Source organism: Diplotaxodon limnothrissa, linkage group LG22 (assembly GCF_057381915.1).
Source record: "Diplotaxodon limnothrissa isolate DT_005_m linkage group LG22, D_limnothrissa_male_GT1.1, whole genome shotgun sequence".
Taxonomy (NCBI): Eukaryota; Metazoa; Chordata; class Actinopteri; order Cichliformes; family Cichlidae; genus Diplotaxodon; species Diplotaxodon limnothrissa.
In genome coordinates, this window is record NC_140616.1 from 12,442,482 (window position 1) to 12,464,760 (window position 22,279).

The window sequence follows — 22,279 nt, forward strand, 5'->3', positions numbered from 1 at the left end:
ATGCCTAACCACAAGTATGTGTGCGCAGCTTATACACTACTTTGTGTATTTTGTCATTAAAGAGGAACCAGGTAATATTCAGCATGTTTGTTCCTTGAAGCCATTCATACAATTAGCACAGCCTTATTGAATTAAATGGAGTAGGAAGAATATAAGAAATGCCTCTAAACTGGAAAATTCCAACCTTGATCCAAGTTAAATTGCTGCTTAATTGTTTCAGTGGGTAGATTGTTCTGGTATAGTGGTCTGCACGTTTGCTTCACATAGTTGCTGGTTTAATTCCAGCTGAAGACCCAAATCGCCCTTTGGGGTTGTGTCAAGAAAACGGTTGCTGCCTGCTGTGGTGACCCTACTATGACCACACAGAGCTCTAAAGTAGCTTCTGCTACGTTACTTGGGTTTCAGTGGGACGGGCTCGCTGTATTCCCCGATTGGACCCTGGAGATCGTGTTAGCAGCTGTCAAAGAGTCCTCCTTTTGATTGCTTTGGTATCTAGCAGATTGCCGTGGTCACCCACAGTTTGAATTGAAGGCACCAACTGGTCTGCAAACACTCGCAGAGCAGTAGTGAAACTAGAAACTGTTTGTGCTCAAAATAAAAATTACGCTCGATACACGCTGGTTGCAGCAGAAAGGTGACCAAACCAAGGTGGTGCCGCACGGTGGTTTACAATGTAGACCCCTCTTTGCGACCAATTTCACATAGTGCCTGCCAACAACCACTCACAAACTGACCGTGCAATACACAATTATTTTGTTTCTCCCCGTGGTTGTCGACCGCCGGCCTGTGCGACTGAAGCCTGAAAACTGGCGCCTCCACAGTCCCGCTGCCGGATTTTCTGCTGATTTGCAATGCAGCAGTATTGATGAAACACAATAGCGTCACTGTCCTTGAAACTCGTGTTTACTCGTCTTTCTTTGTAAAAATTCAGCGTGAATACAAACTGGATCGGAGTTACAAGGGTAACAAAATGCAATTCTCTCTTCGGTTAAAAACTAAATTAGCCAAACAACCTTGAAAGTCGGGAAGCAACAACAGCAAAGTACAGAATGCTAAAAAATGAAATCCTGACCATACAAGTTCACAAGAAAAATGCTTTAATATAACAGCACGACTATGGCTCAGGAACAGGCAGAGTGTGGTGTCCACCAATCAAAAGGCCTGTGATTCAGTCGGCACTTCCTCCAGTCAGTATGTTCTGCCACAAGACACTAAATGCCAAATCTGTATATCCATGATGCAAAAGAACAAATTTGTTGTATTCATTAAAGTAGATCTATTATCATTTTCCTTATTTTCTATTATAAATTCATTTTTTCCATCATACTACCTGCAATAAATTTGTATATTTACAGATCATTCCTGACAGCCAGGGGTCAGGGTATTAAACATCTTTCCACTTTCTACTCTCGTCTCCTCATGATGTCAGTGAGAGCGGATATCCTTAATCTGTTCATCTCACACACACACAGCTCTAACCCTGCTAACCTGCTGTTTACGAGGGGCACCCAATTCCAAGATAAATGACGAAAAGAGGCTGGTGCTGAAGCAAGAGGAGTTAAAGCTCATTTCAGGTAGTGGATGAAATGGTAGATGGCACCAAGGCCCAGTGCAAGAGCTCTGGAACACACACAGCCACACTTATTCGAGAATAAAAATGTGGCGTTGGAAATGAGCACAGTAAGTCTCCCTTAACAAAGAGCACTCTGGAAGTGTGTATAAATGGGTAAAATCTGGTTTGCAGTCTGAGACTATTAGCAGTCAAAGAACAGAAAAGCCCTGCACGTACGCTGGTCCATTTTCTGCTCCAATAACAAAAAGCAGCTGTTATGAAAGTCCTGAATAAGGGACCTTGTGAGTGTATCTCAGGGTTTCCTGGCTGACGTCTTGTTTTTGAACAATGCAATGAGTAATCTTTGCTTCTGTTCAGGTGAGAAGGGTTTGAAAAAGCACCTTGACTTTTGTAAGAGGAAACATTGATTTTACTGCTGTGTAAGTCCAGCTCCATTCCTTCTCAGAGAAAACTCGAGCTCTATTTACAGGCGCTGCTGCTGTGTTACACTCACCCTGATGTCCTTAGGGTGCTCACCCTCGGCAATCCTCACCATCCACAGGAACTTGTTAATATCGTCGCCCGAGTAACCAATTACACCTCCGAAGATGATAAGCACATAGTCCACGTCCAGGGACCTCATGATCTGGTAGGCTGCACTCTCATTGGAAGACATGGCTTTCCCCACCTAGAAAGAAAGTGATGGCGATTGAGAAGTTATCCTTTAACTGAGCTTTACCCGTTTCACAAGAGACGACGCTTCGGCAGAGCTGCGGGACAAAAGAGCTGTTAAACGGAGATCCGTGATGCATGATACTCTGATGACGTTTCCTGTGGACAGATGCCGACGAGACAACAGGCATTGGGTAGGAAGTGAGAGTGAAGAAAGCTAGAGGGGCTTTAAAAGGCAAAAACATTTGTCTACATTTGGCAGCAGAGAGGAAAAACGAATAAATCAAACCCACATAATCTGACAGCAATTAACTGAAATCTCCCTACAGTGTAAATTCAATAGGAAAAAGTTTAAGGAAACAAGATTATCTGGCTTGTTGGAAGCGGCCGTTTTATACAATATGGCAATTACATTTAAAAAGAAATAAATAAATAAGTGAAGAGCTTGCTAATCATCCAGCAGCTGCGAGAAGAAACCATTGATTTCTCTGCACGTGCTTTGATCCACGAGCAAAACGGGGAAGAAGACAGATGAAGACAAGAAAGACGATAACAGCCCTTACCAGCGCTATGTGACTGTTGTTCCACGTGTTATTGTCCACTAAAGTGGTCCTGTTAGCCATGCCCGCTATCTGATAACCGTAGTCCCACCAGGACATGACACGTGCGTGCTCATCAGTATTCTGTCTTAACCAGTAGTAAGCCTCCCTGAAGTCATCCAGGATGTTACGCGTCCTAACAAGGGGGAGAAAAAAAAAGAAAAAATAAGGTTGACAGGTAACCGCGTTGGTTGGCAGGCATATAGCTGAGGAAGCCATTAATATTTCATTTAGGACTTTAAATCAGAAGGGCAACAACAGCTGAAAATAGAGCATCCATATATAATGAACTGAGGGTTCAAAAAAAACAACACCTTGCACTTTAAATGTTCACGTCCTAAATTTACCTCGCGCAGAGGGAGCAGACACGAAGCCAGGGAACCAATTAGCTCCAGGTATGGTAATCATATTACGTCTGTGTCTGTGTGTGTGGGCGTATACGTGCAAGAAAAAGAGTGACAGGCACGCTGCTCCCAGCAGCATAGCTAAACCACTGTCTGAGAACTACTGTAGTACCATTAATATATGCATGAGAACTTGCATCTACCACTTAGTCTCGGTCTCCAATATTTCCTCCTCAATGCTTTTGATAATTATGCCTGTAAAGAGTCTGAGAGAATAATACATCAGCTTTTTGTAACCTAAGAGATGCTTACTGTGACCTAGAAGATTAAAAGTTAATCAGGTACGGCCTCACATATCATTATTTCTCCAATCCCCTTGTGAAATATGCTCGGCTCTCTTGCTGCACAACACACATACGTGCTAATTTGCATGCAAGGTGGAGGAGCCCATCCTTCTTCATTATGAAGCATCATGGGAGGCATTGCTCTGCTCTTTGCAGTTGCTTTACATCCATGTACGCAGCGTTCGGCACGGCGGAGCGCTCTCACCCGTCGTGGTTGTATGAGGCGAGCACCACGCTGGGGCTGGAGTAGGCGTTGCTGGTGACCCACGTGCAGTGGACGGCGAACATCATGAGCAGCATCAACATGAGCATGGTGACTATGGATTTGATATTTGGACCCAAACCCTCCTCTGCTTTCTCCTGCTCCGACACGTGTTTGCGCACCTTGCCGGCCTGCAGGGGGAGACAAAACACCATCAGGAGGGTTGGCAAACGAGTCTGAAGCTTTCCAGAAATCTGAATTATTGAGTGTGATAAATTATTGAATGAACTAATAAGCGAAGTATTTTAGAGTATCCTCAGCTTTTTTTCCTCTACTGTGTGAAGACATATCAGTGAGAAATGTGAGAAAATCCCTGTGATGAGCAGCAAGAAACCTGAAGTAAAAAAACAAAAAAAAACAAAAAAAAAAAAGCACCAGAGATGATTTGTACCAAATTAACACCTTCAGTTGCTTCCTCTCACACCCAAACTGCATGCTGAAACTCAATAAAGAGGGACAGCATGAATGATAGACATGAAAATTAACTTTTGAACCCATCACTGCAGGAAAAGTGGGATTTCTGTTGCTGTAAATTGCAGTGGGCCCACGGGGATCTGGAAGCGGTGCCGAAAACTTCCAGGAGATGTCAGGAATTGAAGTCCAATTTCAATTTCTGGCAGCTTACAACCCCCTTATAACTTGTAAGTAGTGAAGCTTTGGGCAAATTCTAGACACAACAACAGGGGGCCAACCACTGCACCAGAAGCCGAATCTATTTTAAGCTCTTCCCTTGTTTCTCCTGTTGGTGCCTTGTGTCAGCGAGCGGTCAAAATGCAATGTGATATGCATGTAATTTGTTCACAGGTTTGTCTTTTAAATGAGACTGTGGTCTTAATTAGACTACCTGAATAAATACATCTCAATTAAGCTGCTAACTAATCAAGTATCCACATGTAACCATGACACATTCAAAGGACAAAACTGAAACACAAAAAGGGCTTAAACCTCAAATTTCAGATCTAAACGTGTTGACGTCATTCAATGTTCCCAAACCTGTGTGCAAACTCGGCCGACGACCTTTGATATTTGCCATTTTGCCAGTATTTTTATGAAGTGTGTCGTTTCAGATAAAAAAGGCATTTTAGAAACCTCTCTAGAAGAGAGGGGTGTTTTGGAGAAAGCAAAAAAAGAAAGATGGAATTACGTGGCAGGCTGCAACTGACGCATCCTCAGCCGTGACTACAGAAAAGAGTTCAACGTTCAACAAAGGCGGCTAAAATTATAGCAACAGAATCAAACAGTTGCTGCTGAATCACAGCTGAATCACAGTTTATCCAAACTGGTGGGGAGTGAGGAGGGAAGCTGACAAATACGCAACTGATGAATCCAAACCCCAAAAGGTACCACGAAAGTGTGAAACACCCCACGGGTGTTCACTTGTTGACAGCTTTTTCACTTTGTTCATTTTATTACATTTTTCCCAGCCAAAAGTTTAGTCCCACAGCAACTTGACCTGTCACATGACATCAACAAAGTGTAGCATTATCAATACTGAAAATCAGTGAAGTGTAAATTCAGCAGTTTCTCTGCCGTGCTTTGACCTTGTCGTAGAGGTTCCCGGAGTTCCTCTTGTCATCTTCGTCGCTGCTGTCCTCAGCAGGGGGTTTCTCCCTCTTTGTGTCGTCTCCCATGTAATGCTCAAAGACGCTGGAGAAAGCCACGGCTGACAGCATGCAGACGACCGGAGTCAGAGTCAGCATCAGACGCACCATCACGCCGGCAAAATAGACTGCACTGATGGCATAGAGAGCCACTGGAAGGCAGGAGACAAAGAAGGCGGTGGTTGACAGAAAGTTAAAAAACCGAGAATAAGGAAAGCAAAGTCGACAAAGGTGAGACAAGGAGAAAGACGGCGTGAATATAAAAGAGACAAAATGAGTCTGTGTTGGAGGCAGATAAAGACACGGAAAGAGAAATTGAGTTGTTAGAGTAACACTGAATAATCAGTCTATGTTAGCACTGCAGATCTCAAACCCTGAATAGAGGAGCACTGGCTGTTCTTTGTCCTTGAAAAGCACCGACCCGGCTCAACAGGTGTGTGGCTAATCAATACCTGTAATTGGCTAATTAAGTCTGTGGGAGAAACGGGCTGCTGAAGGACTTTGTTTCCAGCACTTAAGGGTTCCTTGCCCTCCATCTTGGCTGTCTAACCCTAAGTTTTATTTAAGCTGCTGTATAAAGAAGTTCAATCTCATTATTTCAGGCTTTTTCAAAGCTGAGAGTGCTTAAAGCTACTCGAGAAAGGATGCACTGTCCACAGACCAGTCTGCTAGTCACGACATTCTACCCATTTTTATTTTTATTTTATATAAATCATGCATTTTAATCACAGATGATCAAATAAACTCCACTAAAAACAGAACCATTATTAATTCAAGAGCTAATCCCAGCTGACAATGAATCAGGTATGACAGAGGAGCTATTTCAGGAATCCCTGGCTCTGAAATACCTATTTATTTGCTCCATAGACAATATTACAGGCCTGACTGTTGGAGAATTTAAGGCTGCGATGGGCATGAAATCCTCCTGGTTGAATTATCGGTCGTTAAATTTCTCAAGACAAATTAGAAAATACCTGGTTCGTCACTGAAAAGTCAAACGTAGAAGCTCTATACATGACAGGATAAATGACTTCTTAGGTGGGTTTCAATAAGAAGCATCCAATTACCGAGCTTAAAATGCATCTATGTGCTGCTAAAAGCAGGTGGAATTTCACCATTATATCACTGACAACAATAACCATCTGTCCGTGGCATATCCAACATCAGGTTGTCGTGGCAGCAGACTAGGGGATTTTAACATCCTTCTCCCCAGCCATACTTTCCACTTCCTCCTGGGGGGATCCCGAGGCATTCTCAGGGCAGATGAGAAAGATAAACTCATAAGTGGTTTCTCAGTTTACCCTGGAGTCTCCTCCCAGGTTGGAGGCATAGCCAGAACACTTCCAAAGGCAGGCGCCCAGGAATCACCCTAACCAGATGCCCAAAACATCTCAACTGGCTGCTTTCAACCACAGGAGCAGCGGATCTACTCCTTGATCCCTCTGAATGTCTGAGCTCCTTACCTTATCTCTAAGGATGAGCCCTGCTACCCTGCGGAGGAAATTAATTTCAGCTACTTGCATTAGACAACTTCCTCTTTCAGTTTCAGTCATTACTAGGAAATCATAACCACAGGTGAAGGGATCTGGACTGCTAGTAAACCAACTAGTAAAACGAAGCTTCGTCTTTCCGCTCAGCTCCGTCTTCACGACAAAAGTCCATTGTCCATTGCACACAGGTTTGTCTGTTTTCTATAAATTTTTAACTTGAAGATGCCAATGATGGATAAGTAGGGTGAAAAAACAGCAAATAAAAGGTTCCTGAAAGGGCCCGATGAGGCTGGCTGCATAAACTGTTAAATTCTCCAACCCTAAAGCAGCCTCTTTAAAAATCAACACCCATTTGAACCATATTAGGGTTCAACATTGCCCATTTTTAGGGGTGTTGCTGCTTACTGGTAGGTGGGTCCTGACTAGCTCTCTAATAGGCTTCATCTAAGTCTCAGAACTGCACATCTTTAAATGAGTTTTGCAGCTTTTTTCACCCTTGTTAGATAAAACATACTGAAGACAAGAAAGCAAGTAAAGAGAGTAACCTCCATCTTTACACATTTCAAATTTAATGTGATGAAGACGATAAAACAATGAATGGAAATTCTTTTATAGAGACTATTCATTTAAAAATACACAAGCGAACCTCATTAAGATATAAAATAAAAAGTTAGTGGGGGCACTAAAAGTCAGGTGACTCCAGGAGTGTCTGCATAAAATTTCAGGGCCAGTCACTAAATAGTGGTTGAGATGTTTTAGTCTGAACACGGACAGCATCACTGTGTCTAGATTAAAGAGGTTTAAACGACTTAAACAACAAAACAAAAACATTTGTGGTGGTTTATAACATACTGGATCACTCCTCATTCTCCACACCACAGAGAAAAATCCTGTTTTCATTCATTTAAGACCCCTACCAAACACGCGTTCATCGTTGATGTTCTTGATGCAGAACCAGAGGCCCGCTGGGAAGGTGCAGACCAGGATGTGGAGGTCAAAGAAGAAGGACACCCACGTCGTCGGCTGGTGCTCCGACACCGACGCTATGATGGGGATGTGGATCTTAGCGTAGCTGCATGTAGGAATAAGGGAGGAGGGGAGAAATCGGAAGGAGGGAAGAGACATGTAATTCATGTCGAGCTGAATGCTTTGGGAGTGTTGAGACAAATTATACAATAGATCCTCCTGATTAACTCAAGAATTATGAGTGTGGTCGGGGGGTAATTTTGCTCCCCCACATGCTTATGGTAAAATATGAAGAAATTTAGCACTACTGATGAGTAATGTACTTTTCTGTTAGTAGTTTCTGATCTGTGTGTTCCCTGTTTATTCCTAATGGGCTTTTACACAGCACTTTCTGTACAATCTTAAATATTTCTCTCTCAAGTGTTTTGTTATTACAGCTGGGAAAGAAACAACACACAGCACATTAAGGAATTAGTATCAGCCTCCGAAGGAAAGGAAGGGGGGAGGCATCAGTTACTGCTTTAGTCAGCAAACTGGGGTATTTGGGAGGGGGGGGGCATTGATTCGGAAATATCAAACACACTGCGGAGCGTTTGGAAAACATAGCACTGCCTGGTGCTTTTTGGGAGTAAGACAATACTTCAACACAGCTTGTGCTCTACAGTTTTCCCCTCTGGGATGTTGAGAGGGGAAGGGGGGGGTAATATCCATCTCAGGACACACACACACACACACACACACGGCTGAACAAGCGTCCCATCGACAGCGAGAGTGTGAAGGTCAGCAGAGCTTACCCGGTGTCCCAGAGAGAGTAGAAACGACCACTCCACGGAGCAATGTATCCTAGAGGCAGAAAAAAAGACGATCAATAAAGAGAGGCTCATCTTTAAATGCTTTCCATTTCAGACGTGAAATACGAGGACTGCAACTGGGGGTTCGGAGGGGTTAATATAAAGACGAGCGAGATTAAAGTTGTTTGTTACAGCACGTCATTGTGAGGAACAAAAATATAACAGAAACTTTAATTTGCCTCCCCTTTGTTGCAACAATATGTAATTATTTATAGGGCGAACTCTGCCCAAGTGTGCAGCTCTCAATAAATACAAAGAAAAAATATATATAATCCAACCTACTGGCCTGGAAATCTGTAGCACAGACTGCCCGAGGATAACAAGAATGACGAGTAGAATATACTGCTAGCATTAAAGCCGTGAAAATCTCAGTTGGGTTTTCACCGTATTTCAGAACAAATCAGACCGAACAAAGTCATAAAATCATTACATCATAAACTTCCACTGGATGTCTCTTGACAGCTAAAGATGTTCTTTTTTTTTTTGGTCATTATTGGTCATTTTTGCATTCATTTCTTTGTTATCACTTAGTTAAATCAACATTACAACTAAACTTTCTGCCAACTGTAGTTCAAAACCCAGAAAGCTCTCAGTGGAGAATGTGTCAGTGCTGAGAATATATTCAGCTGATGTTACTTAATTACTGGAATTGACTTGTTTATGAATGTAACTGAAACCGTTTAGGCTGCAAATTAAGCCGCACAGGGTATTTTATGTGCGCATACAAATGTCTTATTTTGGTTGAGCTTTGATCTGAAATACATTTCAGCTGAACTGTTGCTCGCGGGCTGTTGTAGGCTCTCACAGGGGGGGGGGGGGGGAGCTAAAACTCTTACATATTTCTAGATTTTGTGTCATGTTGTACCAACATACGGCTGTGACATGTCCTGTGCTGCTCTTTAAAAGATAATATGAAAAACGTGTTTAATCTATAAAACTCTGAACAAAGCTCTTAACGAATGCAGGCAAGAGAAAGATGGTGTTTTACTGAGAGCTGATTTAAAGGATGACACTGATTTAATCAATCGATGCTTGGCTCCGAGTTAAAGATACAGAGAAAACCCACCCGGGTATAATGCTGCAGACTTGAGGGGAGTGGGGATGTCCTGACAGACCAGAGGAGTGAGACATGCGCAGTCTCACCTCAAAAACTGTCTTCAACTCCCACAGCTCCATTTAGATGGGAGACAGATCACAGCATTTATTAGATGAAGCAATTATCCTCAGGAGACTGGGATTCTGCATCCATATGAGAGGCCAATCAATTCTAAGGCAGGAAGGTCCTAACAGTCCAAGCATGCCAGCATTATGTCGGCTATAATGTGCCATCGTGTCTTTGCTCTTAGTACAAGCCAGAGGACAGAGGAGTCTAGATAATTTGCAGGAATATGGCAATCAAGACGAGACTCTTAGCTTTAATTTAAAGATATCTGAAATAACCGTTAAGGAAATAGTCATTTTGTATAGTCAGCTATTTCCAGGGGCTCACATCTACAGTTTCAATAACAGATGTAGACCATTTCTATGCCATTTCTTTCACAAATCAAGCAGTTAAGTTATTCATACATTTTATTATCCTCATATTATTACTTGTATATGAACATAAACTGGTGCTGGCACTGTTACCTCGCAGCAAGAGGGTGCTGAGTTCAACTCCAACATCTGGCCTGGGCCTTTCTGCATTTGTGTGAGTACTCTGGCTTCCTCCCACAGTCCAAAGACATGCAGTTAGTGGAGTTAGGTTAACTGATTATTCTAAATTGCCCTTATATGTGAATGTGAGTGTGACTGCTTGTCTGTCTCTATGTGTTAGCCCTGCAATAGACTGGTCCCCCCCTCGCTCCCTATGACAGCTGGGATACGCTTCATGGATGGACGAATGAACATAAACTAAAAAGGAAATAAAAGTGATGACAAGAAACAGTTACGGTAATTTCCAAAACAAAAAAAATCCCACAACATTGATTTCCTTTAAGATTCAGCAGGAGAGAGAGAGCGAGAGAGAGCACATTTCTCCATTACATAGATGTCCTTCACAAGTTTGAAAATCTTGCAGTAAAGAGATGTCTTGTTTTTTTTACTTGCAGCAAAGTTTGTTTTGGAAAAAAGTCTCACCGAGGTCACGTTTATGGGAAATCGCCTCGATAAACCACATCAAAGATGAGAAAACTCTTTCGTGCTCTCTCTATGACCTGATGCGGGTCTGCCAAAATGAATCTTCAAAGTTGGGCTCTAGAATTCGGAAAACTTATCTGTAAAGATGCAAGATGAGGTCAAAGGGGCCTTTGAAACAGAAAGGATCAAGAGGTTTGGTAAATACCCACGCATAATGGTGAACTCGGCAACATCTGGATATTTAGAGAAGACAGTGGAAGGCCTACTTAAAGATCTTAATGTGAGACTCTGACAGATGGACTTGATCTGTAAGCACTTTGAAGTAGACAGTCATGTAATAAATACATATTAAATTCGCTTACAAGCAACTCTGTATTTGATCAGTTAACAACATATGAGGCCAGTTTGAAGCAACACACACGATACAGGCGGAAAATCCAGTGAGATTACATCGTTTTAAAGTTTCCTCGGTGGGCTGTTGTGTACCAAATTCTCCATATCTTAATGCTTTTAAAATATGACGGTAAAAGACTTATGTGGCCTTTAAAGTCTAATCAGTCAGCCGAATTGTGCTCTTAAACCCAAACCCTTCAGCAGGAGACAAAAAGGGGGGGAAAGAAAAAAGAAAGAAAAATCAATAAATAAACAGCAAGAAGGCAACGTTTTAAACCGTCTGAAACTCGAGCCCTTTGGCCACAAACTGAAAATAATGGGCAAAACATCAACAAGGATAAAGTTTCACCAGCTGGCTGCACGCGCTGGGGTCCAACCGGCACAATCAAAAACAGCAGTTCACATGGTGGAGCACAAGCCTCCACAAATTTTCTCTAACAGCAAAGCTGCAGCAATCATATCAGTTTATATTTGTTTATCATTTGCCTTCCAGGTTTCATTTTCTGACAAACACGAGCGCGAGTTAAAAACCCGATGGAGAGGCCCGGAGGTTAGATCATCGGGGAATAGACTAGGAGCGCTCTAACTTTTGGCTAAAAGAAGAAAACAAAATGCAGAATGGCAGAAATCCCAGATCTGGATCAACATTGAAATTGAGTTAATGGTTCCTTTCACAAAAGGCTAGCTGCCCAACAAATCTCAACTAGGGCTGCCACGATTAGTCGACTAGACACGATTACGTCAACTATTAAAATCGTCGACGACTAATTTAATAGTCGACGCATCGTTTGAAGCTTTGTAAGATCCCAAAAGCTGCAGGAATAAGTAGCAGGATTTAAGAGTGTAATAACGGACTGAAACAGGAGATGGCAGCACTGCATGTACAAGGATGCCAGCTGCTGTTAAACCCCGAAGAAGAAGCTGTGTCCCATAATTCATAGCGCAGCCCAGCGCACTTGTCAACAATGGCGCAGCTAGTTAGTTTTAATATTACTCTTATTATTCTTTCTGGGTCACAAAATAAAGTTTAACATATTTTCAGGCGAGAATGTAGCTGTGTAAACCTCAAATATCTGCTCAGTTTATCAAGACACCGCATATTTTCAAAAGCGCTCCGACGTTTTCGGAGACGTCTGTTACCCACCAGCTCGATAGCTCCCGTGAGAACACCGGACTCCCGGCAAATCGTTTTCAAACCCACCACTGTCTTTCACTACTCAGGTTAAACATGATATATAAGTCACTTAGATAACTTAAAAATGTTATTGTTTGGTTTTTTTTCTGTATTTTATTTGTTCCTGAGTAAATCGGTTTGGCTGAGATTAAAGTTTTTACACAGCTGAATAAACGTCAGGCAGGCAACTGATTATCAGAAGTGTGAGATGCTCCACCGAAACAATCTGCAAATTTCATTAAAATTTAATAAACTGTCATCTTGTCTTTATTTTTAGTTAGCACATACCTTAAACACTCCAAGCTATAAGCTAATGATAGTTATATAAGAGCAGATGCATGCTGGTGCAATAAGCTGTATGTTTTATGTCCAATGGATGCAGAATCTGATTAGTCGACTAATCGCAAAGATAATCGGTGACTAGTCGACTACCAAAATAATCGTTTGTGGCAGCCCTAGTCGTGGTTTTTTTCACAGGATGAAAACATTATCATCCTCCACTTTGTCTTATTAGAAAGTAATCATCAGCTATGAAGTTATCTGACCGTCTCTCAACCAATCTTGCCACGTAAGTGCACCTACCATCCATCTGTGTTTGATTTGCATTTTTTTCTAAGACTCATTTCTCAACAAAGAGGATCTTTGTATTTGTTAGACTGGGTGGGAAGCACGTTTAACCAATGCTCAGCTGTGAACACTGTTTATTCTGCTGGTAAACTTGAAGCCATGCTAAAATGATTAAAATAGTTGTACCTTCTCAAACTGTTCCCAAACTAAAAGCTCATGATTGAATTTGCTAGCTCTGGCTGATTTTATAAAACTGTTAAAAGTGAAGCTGAAAGCAAAAATCTGACAAATCTGACTACTAAGAATAAGGTGCAGTCAGTACTTTGAGAATTTATTTAAAAGGAAAAAAAAAAAGAACAATGTACTTACAAACATAAATTGATGAGTGTATAATTATGTCTTCAAAAAGAGTGGGCGCTAGTTTGTGGAGGCCATCTTGAATACAGTGGCTGTGATGGACGACGCCGTTCTGCCTAACTGCATTTTATGTTTGTGGTTAGAGACCAGCCACCATGTATTACTCCTTTTAAGTTAATTTCAAGATCACAGACAACTCTTTCAAACTACATGCAACCATTCAACATTTACACCTGTATATTTTATCATCTCGTTGTCATTGCGTTTTTCCAATTGTCCACCGCTGCTCCATTTCCTTCCTCATTTCCCCTCCTCTTCCTCCTCACCTCAAACTTAATCTCCTCAACTTAAGTCAGGACTAACACATGAAAATGTGCATAAACATGCTTATTGATTACCACATTGCCACAACTACATTATGCTAGCTAATGTTAGGCTCGAGTGTCCTGGGAAAAAAGGGGGGGAAAAAAATATCACACTTTCCCTCCATTAAAACAGCGTGACTACATTCTTACAAGTGGCCGAGTCACTTCAAAGAAAGTTTCACTAACAGCAGGTAACACAACATAAACAGCTTTCCTTACCCCACTCAGCATATCCTCGACAACTAACCTCAGTATTGCTGTCAGATGGAAGTCAGCGTCACTGACTCATTGACTTGTATCGGCTTTCAACACAAAGTTTTAGAGCCTCCAAAGTAATTAGATGTGGAAACAAAGTATATTGACAGCTGAGGTAAACAGCAGACTGACAGCCTACTCTCAGTGTAGATAAACAATGATCAGGTCCTACTGCAGCCGGGATTATGCAGTTGAAATGGAAGTGGTAAGAAAACAGAATTGACTGCTCACATCTAGTAGTGGTATTTTACACACTTTACCCTTTAAGATGATTTAAAAAAAAACCCTCTGAGAACTGAAAACAAACAAATGACACAGCTTACGATGTATGGAAGCAGCATGTGCATCAGGACATACAGACCTGTGTATGTGAGATAGATCACTGTGAGGAAGACCACACCAGCAGCGAGAGAGACTCCGAGGAAAAACAGTGTCTGGAATTCCTGTCTGGTCAGCCTGTCCTTTAGGTACTGCAGGAACGCATAGGCTTGGAGGAGTGCAAACACACCTGAGAAAAAGACAGAAGAACGTGAGCCAACATACAGAGGAAACTCACACTGAATATTTGAGGAGGTTCCTACTGATGCTGCATTCTGCAGGGAGCAAAGCAAGCTTACACGGTCGAGAAGCACTGTGATTTTAAACAGTATACCCATAAAGCACTCAACAACAGCCCTGCTGGCTACTCATGTAGATGTGAAAGACGAATATTGCTGGACAGCATATTTCAAATGCATGGAACAAATGTGTGTAAATAAACCTTTCTCCTTTTATTGTCTCGTCATTCTTTTTCAGCCCCTTAGGTTATACTTGCTTTTCCCGTTTTTTGAGCTGTTTTTCCCCAGCGTGCCTGTGTTTGGCAAATTTGATATAAAAAAATTGAAAAGCGTGAAAAGATCCTGTTATCCCCCCCCCGCTCCTTTTTCATCACCTACCACCTTTCAACAAACCTTCTGTGATATTTCCCTGCTTTTCTCCACCCTCAGCGATCGCCTACAGCAGGTCTCACCCATTTCCAAGGTTAAGCCCCTGCCTGTCTCCTGGAGTGCCGCCATGACGCTAACACGCTTGTCACACCATGCCACTCTGCTTTCCTGCCTCAGGGGCCGACATCTCAGCGGTACCGACAGGTCCATTGCTCTGTCACTCTCTTCCTGCCTCCCACTGTGCTCCGTGAATGCTACCACCAGATGTTCTGAGCAGCTGCTACCCAGAGCGACATAAAACCACACTTGCTCTTTGAGAGCGAGCGGGGAGCCAAAAACGCAGAGAGGCAGAGATGATTTTTGATGGTGCATTCTTCAAAGCCTCTCGTAATGCTGTTTGTGTTGGAGAGATCCAGGAAAACAGGGACACTTCAGAGTACACCTACCTGCTGTGGCGTTAAGTGAATTCTCCAAAAGGCCTCCGCTCATCTTCTTAAAGCTGCCAACAACGTAAATGAATCGTGCACATATGTACGCACCCATCCATGCTGTCAGCAAGCAGATGGGGCTCACACTTGAGAGACAATACTCAACAAGCTTTAATAAGCTACCCACAAGCCAAAATGAACAGTGCTTAAAGAGCTAAGCCCATATGGGTGGCATGTAGGTGCTTACCCATATCCATTTCATAGATGTACCAATGTTCTCCTGCAGACAGAGCGTGACTATCACTGTAGGCACAAGGGGATTCAATTCCTGCAGCAGCCAACCACTCTTAGAGCATGTGCAATCACCAGAGGGTGCTTTGGACATCAACCAAGCCTGCACAGTTCCAGCTTTAATAGACAAACAACTGCAATAAGACCTAACTTTCCATTTGTGGCCAGAGTTTATAAACAAGTGTGTAAGTGAAAATGAACCTGCAATATCGTTCACTGTCAGCAGGAGGCGACACCTCTTGCTGGAGAAAGAAGATTGAAAAGAAGTTTAGTAAAAAAACAATTCTTTAGCTCACTTTATAGTTTTCCTGATGCCTTTCTCATCACACACACAACCAACCTGAGCCTGCTTCTGTCTGAAGGAAGGACAGTTTCTTCCTGTTAACAGGGAGTTTTTCTTTCCCAGTGTCGCCAAATTCTTTCTTAAAAGGGGCCACCTGATTGTTGTTTTTTCCCCTGTATTATTGTAGGGTCTCTACATTACAATATAAAGCACCTTGAGGCAACTGCTGTTGTGATTTGGTGCTATTTAAATCCAGATGAAGTGACTTGAAGTGAAATTCCAGGCCTTAAACACTGGGTTCAAATCTTATTTAATTGGCTGTAGCTCAGGAGGCACAGCAGGTCATCTACTAATCAGAATGATTGAACTTCAGATGCATTCATCTGAGAGTGAATGTTAGATAGAAAGCAGGTAGAAAAAAGTGCTTACGTGAATGGGTGAAGTACGTTGTACAAAGTGATTTGAGTGCTCGAGCAGAAAAGCACCATTTTATACAGAATGATATTCAACTTGCAAATTATGGTCCTATTTAGGGTAAAATATGATAAAGTAGGGCATGTTTCATGCTATGGCTACTTTGTGAGTGGCAGGTCACTAACTTATGAGCGCATTTCTTCAGGTTTTGATTCAGCACTGTTGTAAAGGTTATCACATTTGGAAGTGAAAGATGGGGTAAGCCCAAGAGGGGGGAGACAAACCCAGCCTCAGGACATAGACTAGTGTATTCCTTGTGCAGGTGCCAAGCACAGATAACGGGGAGAGTTACATCAGGAAGGGCATCTGGAATAAAATCTGTGCCAAATCAGATATCGGATCCATTCCCTGTGGTGACCCCTTGGGACACAAGGGAGCAGCCGGCTTACTCACTCATCACCTCTGGTTTCATAAATCCAAGATTGCAATGGGCATAATGCTCAGTCTGAGGCGTTAAAATGGGATATCACTAACTAACAGGTGATGTCATGGTGGCTACATCCATCTCTTATTTACAGTCTATGGTTGTGGCAGAAATTCCCTGACAGTCACAGCAGACAGAGTTGAAATAACAGCTTTGAATTATAATTTCTGCAATGCGTCCATATGATGAGCAAGGTCCTGAGAGATATATTGCTCAATTATTTTATTCAACCACATTTCACACAGTGTTGGTCTCCAAACTACTCTATTGAAATTCAAGGCACATAATAACTGAAGTGTTTTATCCGAGTTAAAGGGAACAGTCTGAACATTTGTTCAGTCAATATAAACATACTGATTAGATCAGCTGTTAGCACTGCTTGTTCCTGCTTTAGGTAGGATAAAGAGAAATATGCTTTTACCTTCATGTATTTGTGACATCTGTTTATGAGTGAGTCATAAATTTGGAATAAAGAGCAGCAGTATCTTCCAAATACTGCTGACTTCATCATCAGGTGGCTTGAGCTTTGTAAAGGGGAACCTGTTGTTCCAGGCTGAATAGAGGATCATTCATACTGCAGGTACAGAGGATGAGACTTACCAGCAGCAGCCATGTGCTCACTCGTCCTGATTGGCTGGAAGCCGACGAAAGGGACCTGCATGGACAGTATGAGGCCCACAATGTAGAAAGTGCTGTAAGCTGTAGAGAGGAGAACAGCGGAGAAACAGGTAAAATCATTAAAATAAAACGACACTAAGAAAAAAAAAAAAAAGCACAATTTGGGTTCGACTGAGGGAAATCAACTTCGGTAGGGGTATTTAAAGTCTATTGATTTTCACTGTTGTACCTCAGAGGGAGCAAATACAAAATACCTAATCCAATGTCATTTACTGAGAAAATGGGAGTTGGCCCGGCGCGGTGTGGTCGGGAGGCCCGAAGTGAGATGACAGTGCTGAGAACAGTGCAACTCCCACCATTGTAGCTTCAGGAAACCAATTCGCAGATGCACCACTTTAATTAAGATTTCATACTCTTCCTGAAGAGTGTGCCTCGTTTTTGAAGTAGCTCTGACCGCCCTCAGCGATCTTTTTTTCTCTCCACACATCTGCTATTGACTCATGACAGACAGAGACGAATTGCGAGGGAACAGGCTACGAGGCATTTTATTAAACTAGGATTTTCTTTCTTTTTTTTAAACCTCCCTGCTTTTTTTATGTGTTCCTTCATTGCAGTTGAACAACACCTGACTCTGAAAAGAGGCGGTAAGGAATAGAGCAGGTGTCTTTTTCTGTCATCGGAATAAGTCTACAAATATATTTCCCCATCTTTCATTTACTACGAAAAGCGGCATGATGAATGAGGCAGCTATTCTTGAGGAACAGGGAAGACTGTAGAAATTTTTCCAGCTCCTCTAACAGCCCTGCTTCACCAAGCAGAGTTTAATTGTTGTAGGAGCAAAGGTAGGTCAAAGCCCTCTTACGGTGAAGAGGCGATAATTTATTTTCAGTGCTCTCAAAGACTGTGCTTACCAGTTACAGTGAGTACAACATATAATCATGCAGAGATGATACTTGACATGGTATCATTTATCTTGACCACAATAGTGGCGTCTGCTGTGAATTCATCCCGAGCTGAGGACGGTGGAGGGTTCTCCGAGGCAACGGATAACGTGCTGGAGCCACCACATGCATTCGTGAAACTCGGATGTTATCTGTGGGATAACAAGCCTACCCACTTCACCGGTTCTCTACCTCCGGTATATGCAAAGAATAGAAAAATAAATAAAGAATAAAGAGGATCAGGTAGCAGGTGGATACATTTACTGCTAAGTGGTGCGTGGGTGTATAGATGTCTGCTGATGATGCTTGCTGTTGTGAGAGACGGGCACAGGCGTGACTGGGCATTTGAGCTTGTTTCAGGGTCAAATGCTCGGGCAGCCACACGAGCGAGTCTCCAATACAGAGTCGGGTATGTGGGCGAGTTTTAAATATCAAGCCGCACGGTGAAAGTTGTCGTCTCGCGCGAGTGCTCGCACTGTGCTCATGTTTGGCGTGTGTGACCATCTTACCGATATAGACTCTCCTACTGTAGCGTTGCATCAGGAGCAGCACAAACACATGCAGCGGGATCAGGTTGATAATAAACACGTAACCTCCCCACGCCGACACCTAGAACACAAATACACAGACATGTCAGTAAACGGACATTCATCATTACTCAGTTTTTTGTGAGTGGGTGGTGCCCATGTAAAACACGGAGGTACCAATGATTTTGTCATGTATTGCTTTGTGGTCTCATGTTTGGCATTTTCATTGTCACTGTTTGGCGCTTAAAGCTGATCGTCAGCGAGCGGGTGTGTTTAACTTTGAAAGCAAGGACACTATTCTCATAACATGCCAATCAAAAGGTAACCACGCTCTAAATTATCTCTTTTTTCCCTTTAACTGGACCGAAAAGTCTGTCTTTGCATAAAGTAACTGAATATAGGAAACTGTAATATAGGTATGTTTAAGACTTCAATGCTCATTAAGTCATTAAAAAATTGAAGGAAAGAAAAAGAAAGAAAAACACATTTTTACGAGTGCTTGGATTTCATATGACATGACATATGACACTGGCACCAGAAGGTGACAGTCATGTGTCTACAAGCTGCTTGGCAACCATCACTAAACAACAAAATCTGAAGAATACTAACAACTGCCGGGTGTCACACCAATACAGCCTGTGTGTTGCTGTGAGAGTCGGTGCTTGTGTAGAAACAGGAAAAACAAAGAACAATGCAACCAGCTGTCTAGTGTAAAATCCTATCTCTAATAGAAAGGCAAAACGGTGCAGTCATAGAACTAGAAGCATTAAAATGGCTCATGTAGGCTACGTTTTCCTCTGCAACAGTGTTGGAACCCCCAAATGAATGTTAAACATCTGGCAACATTCAATCTGTTGTGTTAATTCAAACTGTTCAAACCACTTAACCTCACGTTTCCTCACTAGCTTCAAACAGAAGTAGTCATAAACAACTGTTGCAAAAAGCATTTACTTTTGTCATCAATTACAATCAGCTAATGGCTGACCAAAACCGTAAAAAATGCCATTGCAGCGTCTCTGAGCTCGAGGCAATGACTATTACTGCCTTGGATCCTCTGACCAACCAAAACCTGAACAGACTAATTCAACAGATGTAAAATAGTCTTTACTGCTGCTTCACTATTAAATGCAGGCACACTGCTGTAAAAAGAAAAACAGACATATACAGATTCAATAAAAGGCTGGCAGTAATACTTTACATGTTAGATGCACCAATAACTTTAAAAGCGCTACTAAAATTATACAGTTTCTGAGGTCTGCTGGGTTTCACAACTGTGGATGTGGGGGCCATAAAACTATGGCCCCAAAAGTGGGGAAGAGAAGAAAAGAAAAAGAAAAAACCCATCACTGACAAGTTTTCAGTTGCCTGTACTTGCAAAGGGCAAATGGAAATGGTGAGAGCATTAGACAGAACAGGATGGAGAAAAAGTGAAAGTACACAGTGAAAGCAGAGCAGAGCGAGCGGCGGAGGAAAAGTGAAAGCATGTTCGTGCCAGAATGTGAAACCTCGAAAGAGGCCAAGAGAGCAGAGAGGGAGGAATCAGAATAACATATGCAAACTGTTTCACAACAGCTTTTGAGAGAGAGAGATCCCCCATTGTACCTGTTAAATGTGCTGAAAAGATCATTCATTACACTTTCACAATCACAGGAAAAATAAGCATGCGTCATGTCTAATTGATAAACAATAATATCCCGCAATGAATAAACAGAGCCAAAGGAAAATTTCTAAATAAGTTCCTCGCAAGTGTAATTATCTTTTGGCAGTCATTCGCATCTGTTCACTCAGATGTTGACAGTCAATTAGTAACAGGCGGACCGTGACTTATGTGGATGCAAGAGATGACTTCAATTTAAGTATCGTTTTCACTGTTGACACAAGGATGGCTAATCGAGTCCCTGCTGCTGACTGGCTGGGAACTAATTGTAAACATCACAGTAGGAGCACAGTGACAGAGGCTAGCTGCTGCACTCGACTCGACCAAATGCAACATGTCTGCTGTGTTTGCCAAACACAACATTATGTACGTGTGTGTCAGTTATGTCCGGCACTCCATTTTGTCACGATGATGCTACAAAGTCTATTTTGAGCAGCTGAGCAGATGTTTACATCCCTGCCCGTCAAGCCAATGACATTACCATCCAGGAAGCACTAGCAGCTAGCTCGAACCAATCGCAACATCGTCTCCAGCAAATTGTATAAGCATGACAGAGTCAGGAAAACAGATAATGCAGAGTGGGAGTTTGAATAATGTGGAAGAGTGTTTAATAATCAATATTCCCACACAATATAGAACCAAGACTAACTGATCTCCCTGAAGTATTAAGCAGCTACGGCTATAATAAAATGTAGCTCTAAACAGCTCATTAGGACTGCTGCTCTCTCCTGAATGTGCCCCTTTTTAAAGAAAAGGGTAATAAAATAAGTCCATATGTTGCTCGTGTTAATTTAAAAAAATAAAATAAATCAAGTATACCACCTCCTTCCATCAGGTTAAACTTAATGAAAACAGGCTGTTTAAAATATTGATCGCTCTGAATAGAACATTATTTAAATGCATTAACGACTCAAAGTTACAACAACACTTTTTTAAAAACTTGCTTTTCCGCTTTGGGTATAAGAGAATCAGGCCACAAGCGTGGAAGCGGAAGTCTGGAGAAATTCCAATGGCCTAATTGTTATTAACACAAAAAAGTGAGGTCACTATCATTTGTACTGATACTTTCAGCTGCTTCCCACGTTTCCCTCGGGGTTGCCATAGTGGATGGATCCACATGCTTCATTTGTCAAAGATTTTACGCTGGATACCCTTCCTGATACATTTTTCCAGACTGGGAGTACACCAGCTTGTCAGGCCCCCTGAGGGTGGGGGTCTCCCGTCCCAGAATCGATCTATGGACGAAATGAGCACATTTTTGTCTTACAGCTGTAGAAAATGAAAGGTTTAAGAGTTTCTGTACCAAATGAGCTGTAACGCAGGGCATACTGCAACATGGAGCCAGAAATAGATTTCCATGCTTGATATCCTGAGAAATTAGCACCAAGCCCAATATATTTTTAATCAAGACTTCTCTCTGAGACTACACTTGAGGATAATGATGCTTTGAGCTAAATGGTACAATAAGCACAATAACAGTGACTATGCTTCCATGTTTAAAGGTAAAATTCACTAAATAGCTTTAAATACATCACAAAACAGCAGAAAAAATATTTTTCTTTTAAACTGATAATGGCAGGTGACGAATTGCAATTAAGTCCACGGATTTGCACCATGGATTTGTCTAATGTTCATGATAAAAGACAATCCTGTGTGAAAGAGCAGGAACAAGCTCCATTTGAAATTATAGCTCTAAACGACAGGCTAGCCCGAGCCACAGGGTAACAGCAGAGGGCAGGAATCAGAAAATGTTTGGAGCCAAGTCTTTTAGCCGTTATCGCTCTCTACATTTCATAGCTGGCT

The 22,279-nt window shown here is 42.1% G+C and overlaps 1 protein-coding gene across 1 annotated transcript in view; it reads right to left on the reverse strand.

Annotated features, from left to right (window-relative positions):
• LOC146609533 (dolichyl-diphosphooligosaccharide--protein glycosyltransferase subunit STT3B) overlaps window positions 1-22,279 on the reverse strand; it is a 105,815-nt gene that overhangs the window by 6,817 nt on the left and 76,719 nt on the right. Inside the window, exons 5-13 of the mRNA XM_085346980.1 lie at window positions 18,802-18,901; window positions 17,334-17,432; window positions 14,269-14,415; window positions 8,625-8,673; window positions 7,782-7,936; window positions 5,315-5,526; window positions 3,717-3,904; window positions 2,788-2,959; window positions 2,067-2,240 (exon numbers count right to left, since the gene is read on the reverse strand). Coding sequence (XP_085203106.1) covers window positions 2,067-2,240; window positions 2,788-2,959; window positions 3,717-3,904; window positions 5,315-5,526; window positions 7,782-7,936; window positions 8,625-8,673; window positions 14,269-14,415; window positions 17,334-17,432; window positions 18,802-18,901 — 1,296 coding nt within the window. The remainder of the gene's footprint in view (window positions 1-2,066; window positions 2,241-2,787; window positions 2,960-3,716; window positions 3,905-5,314; window positions 5,527-7,781; window positions 7,937-8,624; window positions 8,674-14,268; window positions 14,416-17,333; window positions 17,433-18,801; window positions 18,902-22,279) is intronic.